The sequence below is a fragment of the Manacus candei genome, unplaced genomic scaffold (assembly GCF_025592945.1).
Source record: "Manacus candei isolate 608988 ecotype Guabito, Panama unplaced genomic scaffold, ASM2559294v1 h1tg000050l, whole genome shotgun sequence".
NCBI lineage: Eukaryota > Metazoa > Chordata > Aves > Passeriformes > Pipridae > Manacus > Manacus candei.
This window is the reverse complement of record NW_026138098.1, coordinates 461,407-486,288: the sequence shown is the minus strand read 5'-3', so window position 1 is coordinate 486,288 and position 24,882 is coordinate 461,407. Positions and strand designations below refer to the sequence as shown.

The 24,882-nt window shown below is 41.9% G+C and overlaps 1 protein-coding gene across 3 annotated transcripts in view; it reads left to right on the top strand.

Moving 5' to 3' along the window:
- The window catches only part of SHTN1 (shootin 1), a 60,066-nt gene extending 35,296 nt beyond the window's left edge, over nucleotides 1-24,770 (top strand). The window contains exons 9-17 of one of the 3 annotated variants that reach the window (XR_007906665.1): nucleotides 1,927-2,073; nucleotides 3,241-3,394; nucleotides 5,515-5,620; nucleotides 7,328-7,410; nucleotides 10,455-10,564; nucleotides 11,191-11,244; nucleotides 13,998-14,118; nucleotides 14,197-14,775; nucleotides 15,007-15,111. Coding sequence is in view for 2 of the 3 variants with exons in the window: in XM_051799541.1 (XP_051655501.1) it covers nucleotides 1,927-2,073; nucleotides 3,241-3,394; nucleotides 5,515-5,620; nucleotides 7,328-7,410; nucleotides 10,455-10,564; nucleotides 11,191-11,244; nucleotides 13,998-14,118; nucleotides 15,007-15,190; nucleotides 23,254-23,464 (1,170 nt within the window). In the remaining variant the exon portion in view is untranslated. Of the gene's footprint in view, nucleotides 1-1,926; nucleotides 2,074-3,240; nucleotides 3,395-5,514; nucleotides 5,621-7,327; nucleotides 7,411-10,454; nucleotides 10,565-11,190; nucleotides 11,245-13,997; nucleotides 14,119-14,196; nucleotides 14,776-15,006; nucleotides 15,191-23,253 lie in introns of those variants that run through there. The other 2 variants (XM_051799542.1, XM_051799541.1) reach the window with 2 other exon arrangements.
- The last annotated feature ends 112 nt before the right edge of the window (nucleotides 24,771-24,882 follow it).

Below are 24,882 nucleotides of genomic sequence, written 5' to 3'. Positions count from 1 at the left end.
GGCTTTTAGGGAGATACTGGTTCTGTCAGGGTTAAATAACTTCTGAGTGACTTGACTGCAACACAGGAGGCTTTGACCCAGTATTGAGTTCTTTAGCAGTGATTTGGGCCCTTCTCAACTATGATGTTTCAAAGATGCTGTTTCTTTTAAAAGTATAAACTGTTAAAGGAATGAGTGGCAATGCAAAGGCAAACCTTTATGGATCGTTGTGGGTAACTTTGATTCTGGAATTCTCTTGCCTTTGAATTGGTTTTGCCACTGCCCTACTAGTGTAAGGTAACATAAGCGTAATGGTTTGACTGGCAGAATTTAGGGACAGGGAGCTGATGTCCAGTGCACATTTGCAGCACACCACAGTGGCCTGTGTATTGTCATCGATTTGGTTTTGTTTGTTTTCTAGCAAAGTGCAGTACTAGAGCCTACATTCATCATTTCCTCTCCATCGAATGTTTCCAGTGCTTTATTGCTGCCCCCATGGCCCAGCTCTGCCCAGTGGAGTGTTCAGGGCAGTTTTTATTGCTATTAGGGCCGCATCAATTGGCTCCTGCTGGCCCGCAGGGTCAGGCTGTGCTGCCACTCAGAGTTCAGCACGGTCAGTGGGTCTGTGTCTGTCTGCACAGCTCCCCAGAGCTGCTTGCTAGGAAGGCTCAGTTGAAGTGGCTGTGCAAAGCACTGGATGGAGTGCTTGCCACAAATCTGCATCAGCTCGTACTTCTTGGATATCCAGTTGTATTAAAACAAGTAAATCACATAGCACTGTAGTAGCACCAGATGGGAAGAAACCATATTTTGTCTGTACATTTCGTTTGTGAATGAATAGGATGGGAATTTGGAATTTTTGTATTTCTAATATCTTATTCTTAAAATACCTTTGTGCTTTTGCTGTGCTCTACAGTACAACAGTGTTTTTACAGTCTGAGGGAGCATCTGCATTCTCAGACTGTTCTCTGTTCTCCTGCCATAAGTGGCTCTGCTGACCTGTGCACACTCATCTGAGACCTCAGCATGACCCAGTCCCTGTTTCTACTGTAAGAACAGGCATGGCTGAGCTTTTCGAGTGGAAGCCCATGTTGCCTGGGGGAAAACCTCTACCTGAAAGAGATGTCAAGGTGCAGAATAACTTCACTAGGAATTTTTTTGTCAGGAAGCAATCTCTTATTACCGGGTTCCTAAACAGTCTGGAAGGAGCAGATCTCTTACAGAAACTGCATGTGCTGCCAGCCTCTGCACCTCTTAGGTGAAGCCTGGAGAAGTGTGTGGTATTTTTATCAGTGTCAAGTCGTCAGACTATTTGATTTTCACCCCCCCAATGTTCATTCGCCATATCAAAAATATAACTTGGGAAGGGGAAAGAACACAAGGATCAGAACTAAAAAGCTGAAATTGCCCTGAAATGCCTTTTCCTGGGGCAAGTGCATACAGTGATTACACAGACATGGAGTGAAATTCATTTCCCAAAGATTCTCCATCATTCACATATCCAGGTAACCCTCAAATAAGTGGGCTTTATGCCAAGGCTTGCATGCATGTTTGAGGAGGTAACCTATGAATTCACAGACATTTATCCTCCACCTAGAGTTCTTTCAGTCTTTCCAGAGCTCCCCAAATGGAGGCCAGATTGTTCCCATTTCCAGGAAACAAAATTCAGAGATGTACTTAAACTTTGAATGCTGCCAATGTGTGGGTAATTGAGGTGTAGCAGTGGGTGGTTCTCAGCAAACACCTGGTTCCTTTCAGTGTGAGCTTAGCTCCTGTAAATTTTACTCTCAAACTTCCTTTCCCCCTCCTTCTCACCTTCTTCCTCACTATTTCTGCCACATTAACACCCTGTTAACTTCATTTTCTTTCCAATTGCTATTTTCCCCAGGATAGCATTAGACTGTGCCTAACTGTTGTTTTTGTTGGGTGTGGGTTTTGTTTTGGCAGATGTTTATTGAACAGAACAAGATGAAAAGGCAGAGTCAGTTGCTTCTGCAAAATTCTGCTCCTGATCAACAGCTTTTGAAGGCTTTGGATGACAATGCTAAGCTAACCCAGGCATTAGAAGAAGAGAGGCTTCAACACCAGCAAAAGGTAAAACTGTGTTTCTTTCCCTTTATGTGGAAGTCTTTGAAAGTCTCCAGAATTTAAGGAGTGTTGTGTCTTTATTGTATTCAGAGTTATTTGAGATCTTATCCACTGTAAGAGTTCAGAGTTTATAAGCTAAGTTTCTGAGAAGATTGTGATTCCCTTTTTCTGGGTCACTGTTAAGACATGAGTACAAAACTTGAAGGCTTTTCAGCCTGAAGCCTCTGGTTTAGGTAAGTATTTTATTCTGAATGTCAGTAAAGTGCAGTTACAAGCACTAAGTCAAGTTCCATTAAGTAAAGAGATGACAGGAGAATATGTTGGACATTGAGTAATGTAAAGGCCATCTTGAGAGGATAAGCTTAGAATACCAGGAGGTGAGAGGTAGGCAGTTCCTAGGCAGAGGTAGTAGTCTGGGTCTTGCTAAAGAAATGGATGGGGAAAAGCCAAGCATACTGGAGCAGGGAAAGGGTAGTTGAATGCTACAATGTGGATCTAAATAGGATCTAAAGTGCTGGGATATGAACAAATATATTCTTTAAAACTGGACTAGATAAATCTCTTAGCTGGGAGAAATCACCATTGCTTTCCCAGAAAATGAGCTTTCCTTTAGCCCTGAGACACGTTCTCACAAATCTGATAATGAGTCTAGAGCAAAAGGTACATATTTAGGGAGCTGGGACTTTATTGCTACTCTGCATCTGAATGCTGCCTCTGAATCAGGTATTCCATAATTCACCCACTGGCATCTGCATGAGTTGAGACAAGGGAGCTTAAATAACCAGCCTGTCAGTGGAAGCAGTCAGTAAGAGAACAAAAATGTCAACGTTCTCGTGCTTCAAATGAGGAAACGTTCTGAAATTAAATTCTAATTATGTGATAAAAATTCTATAAAAAGAAAAGGGAGCGACTTACAGCTTAAGTACTTTAGAGCTAAAGACATATTCTAAAGAAGAGATAAAGCAAGTTGGGATCATAATAGGAAATTCTGACATCTCTTAGAAAAATCTCTTCAGCTCTCGTTCAAACATTTTCCTCTTTCTAGGACTTGTAGTTCACTCCTATGCTATAACATTATGTTTTCAGGATAACTGTGCCTAGTGGGTTATTTGTCAACAGGAGGGACAGAAAATGGATTTTATTGAGATGAATGCTCTTGTTTGCCAACTGCAGATCAAAGAATTGGAAGAGCAGCTAGAGAATCAAGCACTGCATAAGGAGATTAGTCGTCTTAAACAGCAACTAGAACTTTTGGAAGAAGATAAAAAGGAACTGGAGCTTAAATGTCAGCACTCCGAAGAAAAAGCTAGAGACCTAAAGCATTCAGGTAAAATTGTGTAATGACTTTCATTTTAGAGGTGAAGTGTGTGGAGGGTGATTGGTGCACATCTAATGGAATTATACATGTTATGTTTGAGACCTCAGAAGCTTTTGTTCAGCTGAGATCCAGGCCTGTGTTTCACTAGACAAAGTACAGCAACTGCCCTTAAATGCAGAACAATCATGTCCAAAATGTGTGTGAAAAAATAACCTTGTAAAACTTCTATAAGGTACAAAAATACTGTTGTTAAATTGCCCTGAGTCTTACAGATGGATATATACATGGGATGGGTGTCTGTGTGAAAGACACAATCCTTCAAACTCAATTTTCTTACCTAGTTTAAAAAAAAGTACAGTGGTATAACTAACTAGAGGTTTGTCAGACTGGGGAGTCTTCATTGTATGAATTGTACAAAAACATCCCATAATTATCAAGCTACCCAGCCATTTAATAGTCTTGCAATAGAAGACACCAGTGAAAATAAAGACACATTTTAGCTCTTCATATTGACATGTGAGAAAACCATGTCTGTTGATGTGAGAGGCTCTGGAGGGGTGGGCTGCTGTTTTTAATTTAAACAGTTATTTCAAAGATGAGTACTGCCTTCAGAGCCCTACAAAGGGAGTTAGCCAAGCAAATCCAGGGGGCTGTTATGGCTCATATCCATGAGAATTACACATCTAAATCTCTTACTTGTGGTTGAATACTTAGTTCAATGAATGAAAGGAAAGAAACAGTCTTGCTAGCTACTAAGATGTAAACTAACTCCCAAAGAATACAAACAGAAAAGATTCACAGAATATTTAGTAGGGAACAACTGTTGCAGTGCAGGTTCATACAGTTATTGCAGTCAGGATGGTGCCTGGCTTGTCTGTAGCATCCTGTCCACTGAATGAGGAAATTTCTGATCTAAGGCTCTGAATTTAAAATTGGTTTTAAAAAGGGCTCTTGGTGTGTGTGACCTCATTATAGGGAATGTGGGGCCATGGCTGGTTAGGAATTTGCATGTGCATTTGCTTGCAGTCCTTGTTCAGTTCAAGGCCCATGCAAGTGCAAGGTTCAAGTTTGATACCTGCTCAGAGCAATGTTTGAGCCCCTGTCACAGGAGGCCAAAGTCTCTGTCCTCGGTTAAGGCTTCATGCATAGCCATGTTTTTTTGAAACATATCCTCAAGAGCAGGGTTATCTTTGAGCTTGTTAGCAGTGTTTGTTGGAAGAACTGCTTTGTGTTAGTTTTATGTTACCCACCCCTGCCACCCTATACCTACAATATGCCTGGGCAGCAGATTGTTTCCGTCCAGGCTTGTTTGTTCTTCAGAAGGACTTTTTCAACATAAAGGTTGTACCCGGAATTTAAAGTCACTCAGTTGATCTTTAATTTTTTTACCTTCTAAAATTTAAAATTAAGTGTAAAATATTGTAATTTTAATTTGAATCTATCATTACAAGAGCAAAGAACCTGTGCAGGGCTAAGAGTTGGACTCAATGATCCCTGGGGATCCCTTCCAACTCAGGATATTCTGTGATTCTGTGAGCCATATCCACGTGAGATTCCTATTGTATCAGAACAATTGCTGAGAATTTCTGTAACTAAAAGAAATTCAAGACTTTTTTTCCCCTCTGTTTCTGCCCTTCCCCATTAATTACACTTGACAGCATTTCAAGTGCAGAAAAGTAATTTCCGTGTTTTAGATCTGACATGTAAACAGAAGAGAAAGAATATACTTTCTGTTACCACCCACATTTGACCATTTTTATGGGGAAAACCCACATCACCATCAAGTCTGGAAGCTGAAATTGTCAACTTCTTCCATCTCGTTAGCTCATTCTCAAATGCAGCCTCAAACAGACCATCACAGGAATGGGATGAAGTTTTCCCTGCTCTGTCATTTTATATGAAGAATCCTGTATGAGGGGGAGTTTTAGTTTCAGAAGGAACTCAGGCTGGAGGTAACTGGTTTAATGGGAATCCCATGTGTCTAGGACATTGTTCTTGGTAGAAAGTGTTGCTGAAAATAGGACTTCCCTCTTGTTGTTTGTTCTTTAGTTAATAAGTAGCATTTTTTTCTTCAACCGTCAGAGTTGGTTTTGAGACTCACTGTGGTTTGTTTTATTGATCTTGTGCAGTTGATGAACTTCAAAAACGAGTACAGCAGTCTGAAAATCCTGCACCACCTCCTCCTCCACCGCCCCCTCCTCCCCTCCCTCCGCCCCCCCCTCCCAACCCTATACGGTAAGTGCTGGGAGGGGCACAGCGTTAATGCTTTAATACTTTGCACGGGCACAATTCATTACAGGAGCTTGCATCCAAGCAGGAAGAGTGTCTTTAAAGAAAAAAAGGCTTTCTCCACCTGTCTTGGGCTCTTTACCAGCAGGACACAGACTGTGCCCCACCTACCAACAGACTAACACCCTGACCAGTTTTGATCAGTGTCTGCCTTGCCAAGCTTAACAAATTGTCTAGACTCTGACCCTGAAGGAGGAGGAGGGGTACCTGTCTCCTCTAAATTTAGGAGATTTTTTTTTTCTATTCACCTGATAGCTGTAATTATAGACTTGTGAAATGCTTTCTACTGCAAAGAAAACTCCTTTGAACCAAAGGATATGTTGGATTACTGTGTGTCCCTTCATGTCGGATACTGATGATGAAAATGCAGGCTCCATTGAGTTCCCATAATTACTTTCATAAGTTAAAAGGAAGAAAAAAACCCCAAACATAAAATCATCACCCCATCATCAGGTGGTTTGGACAAAATTACCAAAATTGGGCCTGATTTTCGCAAAGGACTATAGAAAGAGGCTGACCAGTCTGATGTATCACGCATTAGACCCAAATGGATTAATTAAGTAAGCCCCTAATGGGTGCTTAGTTAATTTTAGAAACTCAGCTAATCTTCATGTTGTCTGCTTGGTTTTGAAAATAAATGGACTTCAATGACACTTTCCAACCTTCTGTAGTAGAAATGACATACAGGAGTCTTGTTAACTACTGTCTTAAATATATGAATAGAGATGATTAGTCGGGAGAATTCATCCCTTTGTGCATTTTGCATTGTTTTTAGAAACTTAACACTTTCTGAACAGTTGTGTTTGATCTTTTGCTTCTTTTATGTCCATTAACTCATTCAGCTCGCTTGCTCGTTTCACACTAATGTATAGCATGAATGTGTAGAGGTATTGTAAGGGTTTTTTTGTTTAAATTTTTGCCCTTTCCTATTTGGAATAAATAAAACTGTTCACTTTAAGCCCTGTAGTAGCTAAGTCAGAGTATTTCCTCATGCACTGTGATGTTTATGTGCATGGAAGTTACTTCAGAGCGTAGGCACTGGATGCTGCTTTTTTCTGATTTTGACCCTTTATGCCAGGGATGCCACTACTCTGTAAGGAGCAGTGCTCAGTAGGGACTGATAGGCCCCACTGACACATCACATGTGCACAGGAGCTTATACTTGAGCTTGAAGATGAATCATTTACTTGCCTGGACTTCTGCGTTTTGACTGTAGTGAGGGGATAATTATTTGACACTGTAAGAAGATTACAAACTTGGAGATGGTGGGGAGATACTGATCACCATATTTAAGTGTCCTCTGGAGAACAATACTTCAATATCTACAGCTCTTCTTTCCATTTATTATGCTGGAGCAGCTTCAATTTGTCATGTGTCACAATGAGACTGTCTTTTAATATTCAGATCTGGAGTGTTTTGATTTGTGCCTAATGTCTGTTAAAAAGAAAGACATTTCTCTGGTGCATTTTGATGGGAAGCATTGTGGGGGGTAATTCAGTGCATACATCTGCTTTCAAGAACAGTTAAATGAGTCTTTTGTAAGTAGCTGTATAATCAGGTATAAACCAGCTGTTGGTGTGTGGCATTCCTGCTCATTCTGACAGTGTGTAACACAGGACAGAATGACAATCTGCACTTTCATTTCCCCCAAAGGTCTCTCATGTCAATGATTCGCAAGAGATCTCACTCCAACACCAATGTGAGCAAGAAGGAGAAACCTCCTCAGCAGGAGTCAGGTATGGCTCATCCCTTCTTGAGTCCTGTGGCTCATGCCCCAGGTCCTGCAGGTGGAGCTGGTGGGAGTGAGCTGTGGGTGCAGAGAGCCATTCAGATGCTTTTTGTTGCCAACATTTCCTACAGCTGTCCATGTCCCAGCACACTCCTCTACCTTGAGTCCAGAAAGGGGATTGCAACCCAGGTATATGTGCACCGAGATGGGAAGTGGTATCTTTGGTGTTCCTGTGAGGGGTGGCTGAGGACTCTGGGCTTGTCTAGTTTGGAGAAAAGGAGGATTCGGGGTGACCTGAGAAGATAAGCATGTAGCTGGGTGGGATGATGTGCTGGGTGAGATGGGTGGGGAGAACAGGACGGTTCACTTTAGGCCCCATGCTGTTACACTGGCTGTGTGCAGCTTGTTGAGTTGCAGCCTGGCAGTTTGGTGCTGCCTGAAGTAGTTGCACTGTGGTAGCATTGAGGGGTTCAACCCGTGCCTCCAAACTGGAGACACTGCAGCACGTCACTGCAGGACAGTGTGTGCAGGGCTTTGTGCAGGTTCCATGGAAGAGGCAGAGGAACAAACCCAACAAGCATTAAGCAGAGAGCAGGTTATATACAGCATAATACAGGGAAACTTCCAAACTTCCAGATGGCTTCTTGTTTGCAGTTTCTTCTGTCCAGAGCCTCTCCACAGAGCTTGTTTGTTAAATGCTTCGGTTTTCATCCCTTGATTCATATCTTGTGAAATTACCACTCAGAGTTGACTGTAATGCTAATCCTTTAATAATACTGAAAACCTAAAACAAAACAGAGCCCTGCACTAAGGTGGCTCTGCATGCACAGTGTAACAGCTGAAATTGCATTTTATTGTTGTTAATGGAAGCTTGAAGCTTAGTAGGTTGAGAACAGGAGTTAAGCAGAGATTTACAGATGATCATGAGTGCCTGAAGAGTCAGAACTAGTTAGACAGGCATTGCCAGTTAAATAACCAAGGGTTTTCTCGCTGTTTCTCTCTTCCTTCTGAAACAGCAGGAGTTTGTGGTGAATTGCTTAACTCATTTGCTGACACTTAAACAAAGAAGGAAACCTGGCTGAAATTACGGGTATAGGATATAACTGTTAAAGAAAAATCTTCTGTTAGCAGACTAATGGTATGTAAGTAAGGCTGGATTGTGGGATGGAACCAACAGGCAAGAAGTGGGGGAAAAAATTACCCTTCCATTTTTCAGGTGAGGAACTGAGGAGTGGAGTGACTTGGGCAGATCCTGGGGAATTTTTGGGAACTGGTTACCAGTCTGAGAGAAATAAGGGTGTTGGTCTGGAAAAAAAAAAAGAGAAGTGACCTTGTACCAAAATCTCTGATGAAGAGTCAGTCTTATCTTTCAGTAAAAGTCCAGTTATGGTGTCTTCATTTATCAGGGTTCCTTACCTTGAAGCATCCTAGATGTTTTGATCACACCTTTTTGTTGAAACTATCCCAAACAGTGATTGCATTGCAGTAAATACTATGAAATTCACTGTATGTTCTCTAAACCCCATTCTTTCATTATTTATTAGCAAACTTCAACAGTTCTGACCTTTCTTCAATCACACATAAACTCCTTTTTTTGCTCTTTATAGTTGAGCTGTTCTTAAAAATAAAAAAAGGAGAAAGTTCTTTCTTGATCTAGTTATTATATCCAACTTGAGGCTTGTTTTGACCCTCGTTAAGGACTTAGAATGAGTGGTTTCTATCCCATACCACCAATTAAGCTTTTATATTTGAAACAGCCTGTTTGTGAAATTAAAGCCTGACATTAAATCGGCTTAGAATACAGAAACTGCATTTCTATGAATCATCAATAGTACCCTGACAAGTGAGAGAGCAAAAGCCTTTTTAATATTCCTGTTCTACAAGGTACAATCTTGCAGCTTTGAATAGCATCGACCCTATTTCTCCATGTGTTTGCTTTAAGTACTCTTTTCCCCCCACTTTTTGGTATGGCATGTTAAGTGTCTTTTATTACATTATCCAGAACACTGACAAGTTAACAGGTATTGCTCAGGTTCATCACACAGCATCCCATGTCATCTGAATATTTTGCAGTCCTAATAGCAGATCTCTTGAGAAAGCAGCCATTTCTTTTCCTGGTATTTCAGTTTTGCCCTTTCACTTGATGCAGTGTTATTTAAATGTTTGGGTCCAGTTCAGTTTGAAGTATTGGTGTGTTGTTCCAGCCAGGTTCTCAAACCACGTGGAATAGGAGACACAGTTGGTACTCTTGTGCACATGGGCCTTGCCATGGGGCATTGTCAGCTTGTGCTGTGTCAGTGAAGCTGCAGCATTTCTGCCCAGTCACAGAGAGGAGACACAGTGGAAGCAGAGCCGTGTTTTTCAGCCCCTGGGGCTTCAGCCTCTGGCATTGAGCTTTTGCCATTCCCAAACACTGACAGGAGCTTTGCATTTTCAGGATCTGGGACCTGCTTCTGCCCAAACTTCTGCAGTTTGGCATTTGCAGCATCCACAGCAGGATCCTTGATAGATTGGCATTTTATCCTTGGAGAGCTTGTGACAGTTAAGCTGATAGCAAAGATCTCTAATAGCTCTGTATCCAGCAGTTCTCATAATCTAGAATTCTTGCAACTAGAGATGAGGTTGCTGGTTTCTGCTGCCATAAAGATGTGTGCATTGTAAGGTAACCTGCCTCTTTGTGGTGTGGAGAAGGAAGAGTAAGATAGTATTCCTGTAAGAAAGGCCCTGTGAACAGCCCACTTATGGGGGAAAAGATAAGCATATATATTTGTGCTTATATCTTTTTAATAAAAGTGGGAGAAAGCGTGGATCTGCATAGTCCATGAGCGATATGCATCACACATGCAGGCAGGAAGACCTACTGCACAGAGTATAACTAAGAACACTGTATATGTAAATGTTGTTTCATCATTAAAACTAATTTCTGATTATGGTAACTGGCTGCCTATGGCAAGAAAGCTGTTTAGGAGGCTGTATAACACATTTTGTCTTTGTACAACTTCTCTGTAGTTCATATCTGAAATATGATAGAGTCTTTGATTTTTGGAACAGGTGAAGAAGTTACGGATCTGAAGAGACAAGCTGTTGAAGAAATGATGGACAGAATTAAAAAGGGAGTTCACCTGAGACCAGTCAACCAGTCAAGCAGGCCTAAAACAAAGGTTTGGAATAAATAGCAGAGCAATAATATTAGCTAAGTACAGTAATTTACACTGAAAAGAAACCAGACTTTAACATTCTGAAGAATGCATTTTCCTCACCTCATTTACTTTGATTGATTTTGGATAAAATTCATTCGAGCAGCATATAGCTGAACAACAGAAAAGGAAATGAAGGCAACAGTAGAAGGCCAGTTTCTTTGACACAGAAAAGAAACTTGTAAACAAACAACTACTGAGAAATAAAAAGCACAGAGAGCGTAACTGAACTGGGTAGAGGAGTTGATGAAGTAGTAGACTATATTTAGCACTATTTCTTTCTTTTATGTAATACTTACACCTAATACCTGAGTGTGGCTACTATAAAATATTGCTTACCTTCTGCACAAAAGTATGATCTTTATGTATAGTCTGTGGTTCACAGTGTTAAGAGCTGAGGCTCTTCCCTTCAGCTGTGTAAGAGAACAGATTGAATGTTGTCCATGTGCCCACAAAAAGAGGGAGCAGGAGAACGTGCCACAGCTGTAGCCTGTGCACAGCCCCTGGTGTGAAGCCTGTTGTTGAGTGCAGAGACTGTCATGGTCCGTGTCATGTGTTCTTTAACATGCCTGTGTTGTGCTTGTTTACAGCCAGAAACACCAAAGCCCTCTGAAAGTGCAATGAAGGAATTAAAGGGGATTCTGGTAAGAGAACTTCGAGTTTATATTTCATTTTCTTTTCTGGGTTGAAAGCATAGAGCAGTTTTGGAGCAAATCCCCCCAATTCCACCTTTGACTTATGGTTCGACTTAAGGGTTGATTTTGGTCTTGCTGTTAGTTTTGCTGACAGAATGTGTTGTAGGGAAACTAACCTGTGAAGTCTTCTGGGCTTGTACGCTTCTGCCACTAGAGGGGATGTTATGGTTTGCATCTGCCACAGATCCTTTGGAAACTCTCCAAGTACTCACAGTGGGGATGCTTAGGGATGGAGAGACAGCTGAATATCTGTATCTAGTCCAAAGTAAAGCCCCTGGACTGCACATATAGTAGATGTAGAGTTCTCCTCATCAACTGCTGCTCTCTCCAGAGGCCCCAGATTTCTTGTTATGTAGACAAAGCCTAAAGCAAGAGCTTTAGTCTGTCTGCATTTATATTTAGAAAAATTTGATTCTGAATAGCTGTCCATGTACCCATTTATCACTAAATAAAAACATTAGGCGTGTGTTGGGTCCTGCTGAGAGCAGTGTGCTAAGTTTGCTCCTGTTGTGTCCTTTACTCATATGTTGAATTGTTTTAACTGGCTGTATCTTTTGCACAAGTGATAAAACTGTATGAAACAGTCAGAAGGAGCTGTAGTTCTTGCTCCCTGACTTCTGTAACCCTGAAACTTTCAAGTTGATGTACAGCTTTGGCACGTAAGGTGAAATTCCGCCAGTATTGCAGCAAAATGCTTCACTTGCACTCTACAGAAGATGAGGATAATCATTCTTGTTATTCATAGTAGCACCCAAACAGCCCTTAGAAAAACAACCTCAGTATTGTGTTGGGTGATGCAAGACAGTACAGCATAGAGTGTGGGCTCAGCCTGTGCTGTGATCTAAATCACAAGTGGGGCACCAGTGACATGTTACACTTGCTGTTCTCTGGACACATGAAAGCAGGGGAATAAGGGAGGAAATGATCCAGAGAGCCACCAGACCTTAATGCTGAGCTCTGATTAGAGGGACACATAATTAAATGCAGAGGTAAATAGGGAAGGAATAAAATGCAACACAGAGACTATGTTTTAAGTGGAATTCTGTACTTACAGGAGTAGTTGGATATAGTGTGCCCTTTGGACCAGTGAGGGTTGGACAGGACGATCCTGCCAAAGATCCTTTCATTTTCTAGTAGCTGTTTTATTTCTTCAGCACTTTGTCACTGACATGAGAGGAGCCTTGATTATGTACTTCAGAAGGAGCAGAGAGAAACCTACAGTCACTGCACTTCTCTATCTGGCTTGTTGCTTTTGAGCTTTCAGGGTCTTTCCAGTGTATGGCAAACTGTATAAAATCCAGCTCCAGTCTATTCTTGAGACCAGTGATTATGCACAGTCAGACAACAAACATGGGGGTGGAATGTGATGGAGTAAACATTTGTTGTTACTATGCTAATAATGCATTTTGTGTAGACCTCCATGTAATTATTACAAACAAAACACATTTATGTTTTGTAAATTGCAGAGTTTGAGGGACTCTGTTTTTCCATACGTGTACATTTGTACAGATCTGGAGTGTACTGCTAATGAATAACCTGCTTAGTTAAATTTCAAATAGTTAAGAATGAAAATATTTTAACTTCTAGGAAGGAGTGAAGAATTAAGAGTTACTTTACAGAGTTTCTAAAAGCAGCACAACTTCTGCAACTTGCAATGCTAATTCCTTTCATCTTTGGCTATTTCTGCTCAGAAGTTATGTGCTTGTCTACAAAAGATGTCAAGAGTATGTTATTTATGTGCTGGAAAAAAACTATACGAGTCTGATATGTTTTGGAAGGCTGAATAAACAGGATTCCTGGGCATTCCTAAAGATGGCAAGACTCAGAGGGAAAATGAAATAGTATGTGGGCACCAAATTTTCAGTTGCGTAATATAAACATTTGGGGGAAATTTTTTTCAATCAAGTTCTGATCCAATGACTGACTCTTGTAATTTGGGAAATGCATGCAGTATGCACTGTATGCATCTTTAAATTCCTGTGGCAAGTTTGTGAGGTTTCAGGCTTTGCTCAAAGCTTCTTAAAGCCTCTTTCCCCCCACCTTAAGAAAAGTGCTCCGAGACTTGCAGCTTCACTGATACTAAATGCTGACCTTGGAATAAGGCAGTAATTGTGTGTATTTCTGGTTTGTATGTATAAAAAACTGTTTCAACTTGTGATCTAACTGTGAAAAAGAGTAACCTCGAAGTATGCAGACATAGGGTCAAGTTTATAGCAGATCAGCTAGATTATAGGATAAAGTATGCTGCAGTTGTAGCTGCAGCAATGTGGGACCAATCTAAAATATAAAACCTACTGGAGCAGTAAAATATGGATCTTTAGCTTTTTGATGTCAGTGGGTAATTATGGGCATGATGATGGTCCAGCAGTTTTTTAAGATCCTTTAAATGTTTAGATGGAGGAAGTTGGCAGTTCCCTGCAACATCAGAATTTGTTCATTGGTGAGCCAGAGTATCTTTCTTAAGCCTGATATCAAACTCTAATGTGTGATAAGTGTGGTTTATGCCTACATCAGGAAATCCAAGGGAGTGCAGGAGTGGTGAGCTGATCCCCCAGGTGCTCACTGTTGTACTAATGGCACGCTGCTCTAGCACTGCAGTTACTTTGATGCAGTTTAAAAGATTCTGAAGTTGTGCATATGAGATGCTTGGTAAGACATTAATATGTCCTCAGAGAGTTTCTCATGCCTATTTCTTGCTGTAGGAAACACTGAATAAATCCACTAGTTCCCGAAGCTTGAAGTCCCTTGAGACAGAGAGCGGTGAAACGGAGCTGGAGCGAGTCCTGCGCCGCCGCAAGGTGACCACTGACCAGGACAGTGGCAGTAAGTGGCTGCACTCCTTTGCAGTTCTCTTCCTCTCCCTGCATTAAGTGACTCTTGAAGCTTTACTTTCTCTTCCAGACCATTGCCATTTCAGCCATTATGGAGAACTCTGCCTGCTTCCACAGTGACTCACTTCCTGTCGCATCTGTTACTTTTCATGCCCATTTTCTCCAAGAGATGCCTCTGTTGGAATTTTCTGTGTGCACAGACACCTTCACTCGGGTTCTCTTTCCAGCCCACAGCTCAGACGTTGTTGCTGGAGTTAATAGTCTGGGCCTACTGTGAAAATACTCCTGAAAGTAATGGTAACCAGAGAAATGAGGGTTTGGGGCTGATGATTTGAATTACCCTGCTTTGTGGAGCAAGTTTTATGCTGTGCTTTACTGTCATCTGTAAAAAACTTAATGTTCTGCTTGGTTACAAACACAGTGTGTGCAAGTGTAAGTCCGTGCCATAGCTGATGCAGATGTGGCTGGTTTGAATGTCGCTGCATAGTTTTATCTTGAACTTTATAGACAGTTCACTGGCTCCTCATCAGTATTGAGAACAGGCTTTTCTGTTATCAGGCTGGTTCTCCCTCCTGCTCCAGCTGGAAGAGCACTGGCAAGCTGTGACTGGGTAGTGCTGTGTGGACAGCAGGACTTACCACCCCAGAGGGTGAGGGGATTGAGTGCATGTCTGTGTCAATACAGCAAACACTGCTTGTGGTACAAGAAAGGGTTAATCTTGGTGGGGAGAGCAGAAGCTACAAACACAATGTTTAGATATTCTCCATGCACTGTTCATTAAAATTCCATTTTGATTTCTGCTTGAGTTCTGCTGTACTCGTGTTTTTTCTAGACCAGTCAATCTGGGTAACAGAAGCATTGAACTTTCTTTGGGTTTTAGGTCCCACTGGAATCTTGGCCACATCAGAATCAAAATCTTTGCCTGTGCTAGGTTCAGGAGCCAGTGCTGCACAGACAGCGTTGAACAAGAAAGATGTGGAGACAGAATTCGCTTCCAAAGTACCCAACTCAGGACCTGTCTCTAACCAGCCTCAGGCTGCAACGGGCTCCAGGCCTACTTTGCAGTAAGTAGAATATGGATTTCTAGGTATGTTTTAGTAGCAGATGTGTTTAGATGGTGCATTTTGAAAGTGATTTAATATCAATTTTGGTTAACAAGATAAATGTACAGTCTGCAGCTGTTTACCACTGACTTGTCAAATAATTTGCAGTCTCTTTTGGAAGCAGAAATAAAATTCTCTGTAATAAAGTCCTTTTCCTTTTAAAATCTGTGAACAGTCTTCAAAAAGAGTTCATCTTTTCTGCCACAAAAAAGAATTCAAGAGTTTTTGAGGAATAGCAAGGTCGAGGGTTTTTTCCATATCTTGGAGAGAAGAGGGATGATAGTTATATTGTTAACTCTTGATTAAAAGTAGTCCTAGCAAATATTTAAAAAAATACAATCACATGAGTCATACTGGTCTGTATGCAGGTGTGAGGGTGGTTTCTGTTGGACAAAAACAAGTCCTGACTATTCCTCTTAAAAGTTTGCTGGTAAATACCTTGAAATCTCAAGATAAAAATAAAATGCAGCTAGTGCTGCATTTGCACACATGGGCAGCAGAATCTTTGGTTACAGCAGATTGAAGACCCGAGGTGCCAGTTCAGTATCAGAGAGTTAAACCTGCTTTAGCAACGTTTATTTCATACAGATTCCCCGGAGGAGGGGTTTGTTTTACAACAATACCAAGCTCCTTTTGGATTGAGCTGTGCACTTGCTTTGGTTCCCTTGCCAGGTTGTTTGTCATTTTGTCACTTCAAGGGAAGGAAATAGATAAGACAAATCAGATCAGCAGAATATTGTAGTCATGGCTAATTAAACCTCTGATTTCCTGCTCTGTCAGTTAACAAATACCACCAGGACCAATTCTAGCAAGTCTCCGTTGCTTGGTTCGAATGGTAGAGTCATGACAAATGAGCTGGATATTCAGTTTGCATCTCTTTTATGAACTGATACTTCACTCTTCTGCAGGTACTTTCATCATTTATTTTTGAGTGGATAAAGAGCCCAGTTTCCTTTTGTGCTTTACAGTTGTATTTAATTTGCACTGAGTATTAAAAGCAGAATGCCTTTTCCAATCATATGTATTTTCTCCTTTTATTTCATTTAAGTATCCTTAGAAGAAAGATGATCTTCATTTTAATTTAATCAGAAAGATGAAGATTCGTTCAGCAGTTAATTTGACATGAATAATACCGTTGCATTTTTCTTGAACTGCTACCCTGGTAGAAAGATGAGGTTGTTCCTGAAAAGTACTGTTTGTAGTTTGTGGATTTCTACAATTTTGAACAGATCAGAAAATACAAGCAGCTCCCATCACCTTTTGTGTACCTTTATTCCACCAAACTAAGTGGAAATTGCATTTACAAGAAAGGAAATGAAATAATTGCAGGCCCCAAGGTCTCGCAGAATGCGTGGTGAATTGACAGTGAAAAGGATCTTGTGCTGACAGTCACAGTTGTTATGTGTTATAAAAGCATATGTGAAGCTCAATTTATTTCTCAGCTTGCCTATTCAGTGACGTACTGAAAGACACGTTTCACTTTAATTTATTTGTTTAAAGCATTAAAACAAATGTGGTGGGCCAGACTCCTTGATGCTGCAGGGCTTCCTTGCACTGTGTCACTGCTGTAAACCTGCTTAATTGGAAAAACTCATCGTTAAGGATGATTTTCCGGCGAGGGAGAAGGTGCTGGGGCTCTCCCACTCTTCTGCAGCTGGGCTGGCAGGGAGCAGCAGGAATAACCTACAGGCTTCATGTTGCAGTGCAGTTACTTTGCTTTGCTCTCCTGGCTGCTGTTTGCAGCAGCCCCCAGACTCGGAGGTGTGATGGCACTGGTTGGAAGCAGGGCTCTCTGGAAGCAGGGCTCATTGGAAGCAGGGCTCATTGGAAGCAGGGCTCTCTGGAAGCAGGGCTCATTGGAAGCGGGGCTCATTGGAAGCAGGGCTCTCTGGAAGCGGGGCTCTCTGGAAGCGGGGCTCATTGGAAGCAGGGCTCTCTGGAAGCAGGGCTCTCTGGAAGCAGGGCTCTCTGGAAGCAGGGCTCATTGGAAGCAGGGCTCTCTGGAAGCAGGGCTCATTGGAAGCAGGGCTCATTGGAAGCAGGGCTCATTGGAAGCAGGGCTCATTGGAAGCAGGGCTCTCTGGAAGCAGGGCTCATTGGAAGCAGGGCTCATTGGAAGCAGGGCTCATTGGAAGCAGGGCTCATTGGAAGCAGGGCTCATTGGAAGTGGGGCCCGTTTGAAGGAGGCATCAGAGGGAAGTTCCTCTGGCTGACATGTCTGAGAGCTCAGCTCTGTAATTAGCCCGTTTGCTGGGCTCTCCTGGGGACATCTGTTCTAGCAGTTTAGTTTGGATCAGCAGAGCATTTCTGAAGGAAATCTGCCTATTGTCCCTGTTTGCTGTGCTTGGATTTGTATCCTGGAGTGTTCTTAGTGCAAAAACTGGATTCCTGGATTCATTGGATGAGTGAAACTAAACCAGGAGATGTGATTCAGCCTTTAATGGGTGGCCCAGGTGCCATGTGAGAGCTGGTTCAGTGAAAGTACCCCCTCAAACCATGTGTTCTGAGGACATTGCTCTGAAGCAGAGGGGGTTTCCCTCTACACAGGGGGTTTCTGCTCCTTTTGTACCACATTCCCTGAAGCAGCTTGTGTTAAATAAACAAACAAAACGCTGCCTGGACCAGATACCCTAAATTACAAGGGCATACAAAAAATTTATTGTGGCTCCTCTTCTCCTTGTTCATACCTGAGGTTAAAGGATGCAGTCCTCTCATCATTTGCAATTCCTTGAAATCTCACAAAGGTATGACTTGTTTCAGCTGTTTGCAGCAGCCAAGCAAACCTTTCACAGCACAGTAGAGGACTGCACATCTCATAATTACCAGGTGTCTCTTGCAGTGCAGGGTTTATTCTTTTTTCTTCACCTAGATTTTAGTGTACAGCTTCCTATAGGAAACCATAGGAATACTTGTGTGTGAAATACTTCTGTTTGCTACACTATCCATTTATTAAGGCTTGTAATCTGAGGGAGGAGGTGATACTTGCAGACATTTACACCTGAACAGCCCTATATTCATCATACTTTATTCATGTTGAGTAGCAGTTGAGCACACCCCATCTCATGGAGGAAGAAGGTCACACTCTTGAGAAAGACCCTTGAAAATATATCTGTGATCAGCATGTAGGCAGCAGTCAGCTCATTAAGTAAAATCCTGTATCCTTCCCACCCCAAATCAGTGATGATCTAACCTAAATATGCACGAGGTAAAGAATTTCAGTGTTTGGTTGAAGTAGGGCTCCACACATGGTCAAGTGTAAACCAAGCACTGGCCTCCAGCTGAATTGGCTGGTCCAGTGGCCAAGGGAGGGGCTGGGAGGAAGGGCTGCAATGTTGGTAAATACAGGTTAATTCTGAAATTTTCCTATAATCAAACTGACAGATGATAGCTTAGAGAACGTGGAGAAGAGGAGAGTGAGGGTAGACCTCACTGCAGTCACAACTTCCTCAGGAGGGCCAGGGACTGAGCTGTGCTCTGGGAGGACCAGGGACAGCACCCAGGGAGTGGCTGGAGCTGTGTCAGGGCAGGCTCAGGTTGGATCTCAGGAAAAGGTTCTTCCCCCAGAGGCTGGTTGGGCACTGCCCAGGCTCCCCAGGGCAGTGGGCACAGCCCCAAGGCTGCCAGAGCTCAGGGAGGGTTTGGCTGATCCTCTGGGGCACAGGGGGTGACTCTGGGGATGGGCCTGTGCAGGGCTGAGGGTTGGACTGGAGGGTCCTGGTGAGTCCCTCCCAACTCAGCATGTTCTGTGATTCTGTAACTTAGGAGAAAGATTTGAGTTTAGAACCTCTAGGTGAGGTGTTATTTCAGTGCTGCAGATGGTTAGAGGGGTGTGAAACCATTAAGCAGGTGATTTGGAATGCATAAAATTCTGCTGAGGTGGTGCTTAGGGGGGAGACACACATCAGTGATGTGTGTCCTGGAGAGAAACTGAGGCCTTGCCTGAGTGTGAAGGTAACTTCCTCTGCAAATCTCTTCCCAGTGTTTAACCCAGCATGAGTGTAATTCTGTGACACCTGCTTAGCAGAGAATAGGTGACAGTGCAGTTCCCCTGGGAGCAGAGTTCCCGTGACCCCCTGCAGTGTTTAGGCACAGAAGGGAAAGGTGTGTCTGGCTCTGCGTTTTTTGGGTGTTTGGTGGGGGTTTTTTTAGCACTTTGTAAACATTGTGTTTCTGGGCAGCAGAGTTCTGTGCTAACAGAGTGAACTATAGAGAGGGTTGGTCTTAATCTGATGATTTTATACAATTAAAGGATTTGTCCTCCTTCTCCTGCCTGTAATCTTAGTACCCCCAAATCATCTACCAGCTCTGCGGGGAGCAGCTCAACCTCACAGAACTGCAAAGGTTTTCAGTGCAGCTTGAACATGGACAAATTAGTTTGACCAACAAATGAACAAAACAATGGGATGTTCTGGAAGTTTGAGGATGTTCTCAGTTTTAACTGTTTTAAAAGTTACTGTCACACATTTTTCTTAGCATGTACTCTGTGTCCCTTCTCAGTGCAGGTAGAAGCTCTCCAAGATTCTTCATTTAAATGAATTTGCCAATCTTTTTGAGCATTTTTAAAAAAAAGTGCCTAAAAATGGGAACAATCTCCATACTAAAGGAAGTCTGCAGTGCTGTTCTGCTGGCTGCTGTGTTGACCACCTTTCTACTAGATTTAGCAAGGGCATTCTGAAATGGAGGTTTCTTGCACTTTTTTCATAGATATCTGGTGTTACAGGTAGCACTGGTATCAGAGAAGGGAACAATGGACTAAATCACTAGTGTCACTGTATTCCTAATAATTTCCTTTTGACAAATACTGGTAGTAGTGGGATGGAATTTTTTGTTTGTTGAAGACTTCCAAAACTTGGAATTGGTGTATTTTTTGCTATTGCTCAGAATTAGTCTTTCATTTTGTCTTTTTTATTCCCCTATCTTCTTAAGAATCCTAAAATGTTTAATAAACACATCTGCAGTTTATGCTTTTATTCTTAATGAAAGTTCTGAACTGAAGATAAAATTAACTCACCCTTTGGCTCATATCCTGTTAGTAATAAATGTAAGTACTGTCCCCACTTTGAGTCTGTTTTGCCTGTGAAGGGAATCAGTCACTGACCTCTCCCAGCTCTTATCTCTACTCATGAATCCTTAGCTGTTTTTTTTTCTCTCTCCTCTGTCCAGTTGCAGAGGGGGGTGAGACAGCAGCTTTAGTGGGTACCTGGTGTCTGGCCAGGGTCAACCCACTACACACAGGTAGTCCTCAGTACTGCATGGGACTTTGCGCATCCCATACAATTAATCTAAAGTGTATTTATCATCTAAATCTGAATTTCCCAGTACAAATTTTATGTGTTTAGTCATAAAAATATATGCAGACTTATGAACAACTGTGTGTGAATGAGTACAAATAGAACTAGGTTCTCAATTTCTAGCTTAAATATATAGTTGGGCAAATAACAAGAATACTGATAACAGCATTAACAGTTTTAATGAGGGAAGAGCTTTGAATAGAACTAAATGCAAATACCTTGGCTAAACAAATTTGTAATTGTTCAGAACTGTGGCAAACTCTGTCTGCTTTTCCCAGCTTTATTTGTAGCAGTAAAAACTGTTTTTTGAAAGGGAGCACCAAAATTATGTTCATTCTTGCACTGAAACGTTCTGCTCTTGACAAACTGTTGAAAGTGAGCTGTGAATACCTGATAAATAAGGTTAATAATTTTTAACAGTGCCTCAGCTGTAACAGCAGCACTGTCAGGCTGGTGCTGCACCAGTGTAAAGGATTTGAAGAAGGGAGTACTAGTACAAGGAAACCGGATAGTAATTCTTATTTTTATGCTTGAAACGCTGATTTAATCACCAGTTTCCTCCATTAAACTACTTTATATCGACATCTTTCATTTTTCTGTCTTTGAAGGTGGTAAATATGATTGCCATTTTATCCATTTTTGTTATAAATGAAACAGACTTCAGAGCATTTGGCTGTGCATCAGTTGTTGGAATGCTGCCATACACTAATGCAGACTCCCCACTGTGAGCCCAGTGAAGAATTATACTTTGATTCACCAGATTGTATTAAATAGTCCAGCTGTTGGGTTTGAAAGATAGTTACCTCCAAAGTGAAATAAAAATGAACTTGGCATTTATGGCTTGACCATTTTTATAGTGTTGGGCAATCAGCTTTTCAAAAGTAGCACTTTTTAAAATAACCCTTTTCTGGTTACACTGCTTTAAAAAGTTTAATTTGCTGTAACATTCAAAATACCCCACCTTGTATTTTTCTGAATGATTGGCAACTTCTGCATAAAGTCAGCGTTATTTTCTTTATGAAGTCACTAGCTTCTGATGATAATCAAATGAGTCTGAAACTGTATCTATTAGTGCCAATTTCTGCATTAATTAACTTATACCAAAGTTCTGATGTTAGAGACAATTCTTGTAATTAAAGCTTGAACGTGGAATTTCATTTGCTGTATCCAGCGCTGCAGTAGCAAGCTGAGTAAATTCTTTCTGAAATGGAAAGTGCAGCAGCTGTTGTTTCTATGATTATTTATTTGTTTTTAACCTGTTCATTTACTCTCTCCCTGTCAGGTGGGAGCCAGTCCATTCCCCACCCCATGCTCTAATTGTTGGTGGGGTGACCTCTTTTCTTCTTGGTCATTTTCTCTAGGACAAAGACCATCACAATAAAGGGCAGTTCATAGCAGATGTATCCAGTAGCTGAATTTCTTTTTCTGGCCTCCAGTCGATTCTGCTTTTTCCTTTCTAGGGTGTTATCTTACCAGAAAAAGGGGGGGAAATAGAGGCTCTTGACTAGCCGGTGCAGTTGTGTGCAGCAGCTCCACAGTCAGGCTTCCCAGGGGAGTGGAGCTGCACACCCAGCAGTGTGTGTGGGACCTTCCAGCAGGAAGGATTTTACCCCTGCCCAGTGTGGTGCTCGTGGCTGTGTGAGCGTGGGTGCCTGCAGTGGGTCCGTTCCACTGTGCTGAGTACCCGTGTGTGTGACTGCCTTCCCTGAGCCTGCCCGGCTCCCTGACCTCAGGCACATGGGCTGGCAGGCTCTGGAAGGCTCAGTGAGGGAGGTCCAACCTGTCTGCCCACCCAGCAGGGTTAGGGTGGCATTGGGAAACACCCCAATCTGCCACTTGTTCGGGTCGAGCGTTCCCAGTGTTTGCCATGTTTTCTGCTGGTGCATTCCAACTAATCTGAGGATTTACCTGCATGTTTTCAACACTGGTATGATGCCTTTGAATATAGACAAGTGCTTTTAGTGTTTATAGCATGATGCCAGCCTGGACAAATAACCCAGGTGTCTCTGCCCTTTCCTTCCTGCCTGCTCGGAGGGCTCTTTATCCACACGAATCCCTGCCCTGCAGGCAGTCAGGGTGTAACCCCAGCTCTGCAGCACAGAGGGGAAGTCTAACACCCTCAATAGTTCAGCAAACCCAGCGGATGAATTTCCAGAAATCACTTGCACTTGCTCCCAGTGAGACCAGTGGCAGTCACAGGGAACGCCTGGTTACACTTCCCAGTCCTGCAGTGGAGTGCAGCACAGGGACAGCCCCGGGCAGGTGGCTCTGGGATCCAGGTGTGGAGGAACCGTGTGCTCCTTCCAGGCTGCAGGACTGTCAGCACACGCACTGCAGGAGCTGGTGGCATTTTCTCCAAGTGCAGCTGCTCTTTTGGACATGAGGGAACCTAAAACCACCTCTGAGATGAGCAGAGAGAAAATAAATTCTTATGGCTGTCTTTAAACCAATAATTTCATAGTCTAAGGATTTTTTCACTGCCTTCTGAGTTCATTTTTCATCTTCCATGCCCAGCTTAACGAATGATTCACGGGGGGTAAAGTGACTGTTGCATTTTTTGCACTACTGTCTGTAGATAACAGCTGCTATATCTGTAAATTTATTTACTAGCTTGGTAGACCTGTCCTGGTCATATATGCTATTAATAGAAATGCTTTTCTGTATATTTATAGTCTTCCTTCTGAATATGTGAACTGTCATCTGTATTAATATGTTTATTCTTTTTTCCTTTAGATCAACTAGTCATACAGAATTTACAAGAAAAGCTTCTAGCAGTGAAAAAGACACCAAATCCGTTGTAGTTTTAGATCCTGTGTCCACCAGTGGGGATCAGATGTCTGAAAACACGCTGAACCAGAATGAAATTAAGGAAGAAAAAAGCAAGCCAACACATAAAGAAAATAATGTTGAGAAAACAAAAGAAACAGATAGTTCTAACTGTTAATTGTTATTCTGAAAGGCTGTTACTTTTGGGAATCATTATCTGGACATGTGAATTGCTTAGGTGTGTTACTCGGGGCTACAGCCTGTACTCCAGACAGTTTTCAATAATACAGATTGAAATGGTCTTTTTGTATGCAGTTTTGTTACATGCACTGAAGTGTTAAATAACTGTGTGTCACTCAAAATCCCTTTCCCATTTTAATTTTGCAGGGAAGGTTATTAATTTCCTAGATAGTGTCAGTTACCTTTACTTTTAAACTGTATTTGAAAAGGCTTTTTAAATTCTTCTTTTATTGAGAAGATGCCTTGTTAAAGGTTGCCAGAAGCCCCTTGCATCCCTCTTGAACTGGACAGCTTTGGGTTAGACCCTGTGAAGGTGATTACACCCTCATCAGCTTCATTATGGGGGGTGTTACTAATTATTAGAAAAAACAAACCAATGTGTTTAGACACATTGCTTTAAAAATATTTGATATCTACTTAAACCAAGATCCTGCTGGTCTCCTCCACACATTCCTTTGAGGAAGCGAAAAGCACAAGTACAACCCTCCTGTTTCAGGTTGCCCAGAAACCAAAAAGCAGAGGCAGTGCAGCATCTCATTGTGGGACCAAGACTTTTGGCAACAATAGCCAGAGTCAGAGGTTTGTGGGCTGAGACTGGTGCTCTCGTTTGGATTAAAAGCTTTGCAAAGGAGGACTTCTTCCTGCTTTTTGTTTCAATGTTATATGGCAAATTTTGGAACTGCTGCAACTGGAGTCTGTATTTGCTGCAAAAAAATAACTTGCCCTAGGCTATGGCTGGCACGGGCTACATTTGGGATTCAGTTGTAATATTTGGAATCAACATTTTGAGAACTCTCAGTTGAAAGCTCACAGTGCTAACAAATTAGCCCCTGCTTTGAACCTGGCACACACTGATGGCAATAATTTATTAGGTGACACTCAAGATATCTGTATTTGATAACAGAAATCCCAGTTTCCCTCAGCCCTTATTTCCTATGAAGACAGTGAGATAGGAACATGATTGATTTGCTCCACTGCCAGTTCACATTCCACTGTAGTCTCTTTTTAAATTCAACACAGTATCTCATTCTTTTATAATGAATGAACAAATGTAATCAGGGATTTATCTAAAGATTGGTGTAACTGGAATTGGGTGGTCACGTACTTGAATGCACTTGGATTCTTTTTTTATTTAATTATTTGAAACAGTGATAGTATTGAAGGATGAATGTTCTGAGTTTGTTGGTTTGGCTCTGCATGCAACTGTCTGGTGCTTTTCCTAAAAATAAAATGATAGTAATGAGTGTGGTGGTTTCACATCTATTTTGGTGGGTTTTGCATGTTTGCTAAGAAAATCTTGGACTCGATCTAAGTACTGAACTACATACAATTCATAAACTTGGGGAAATCTGTCTC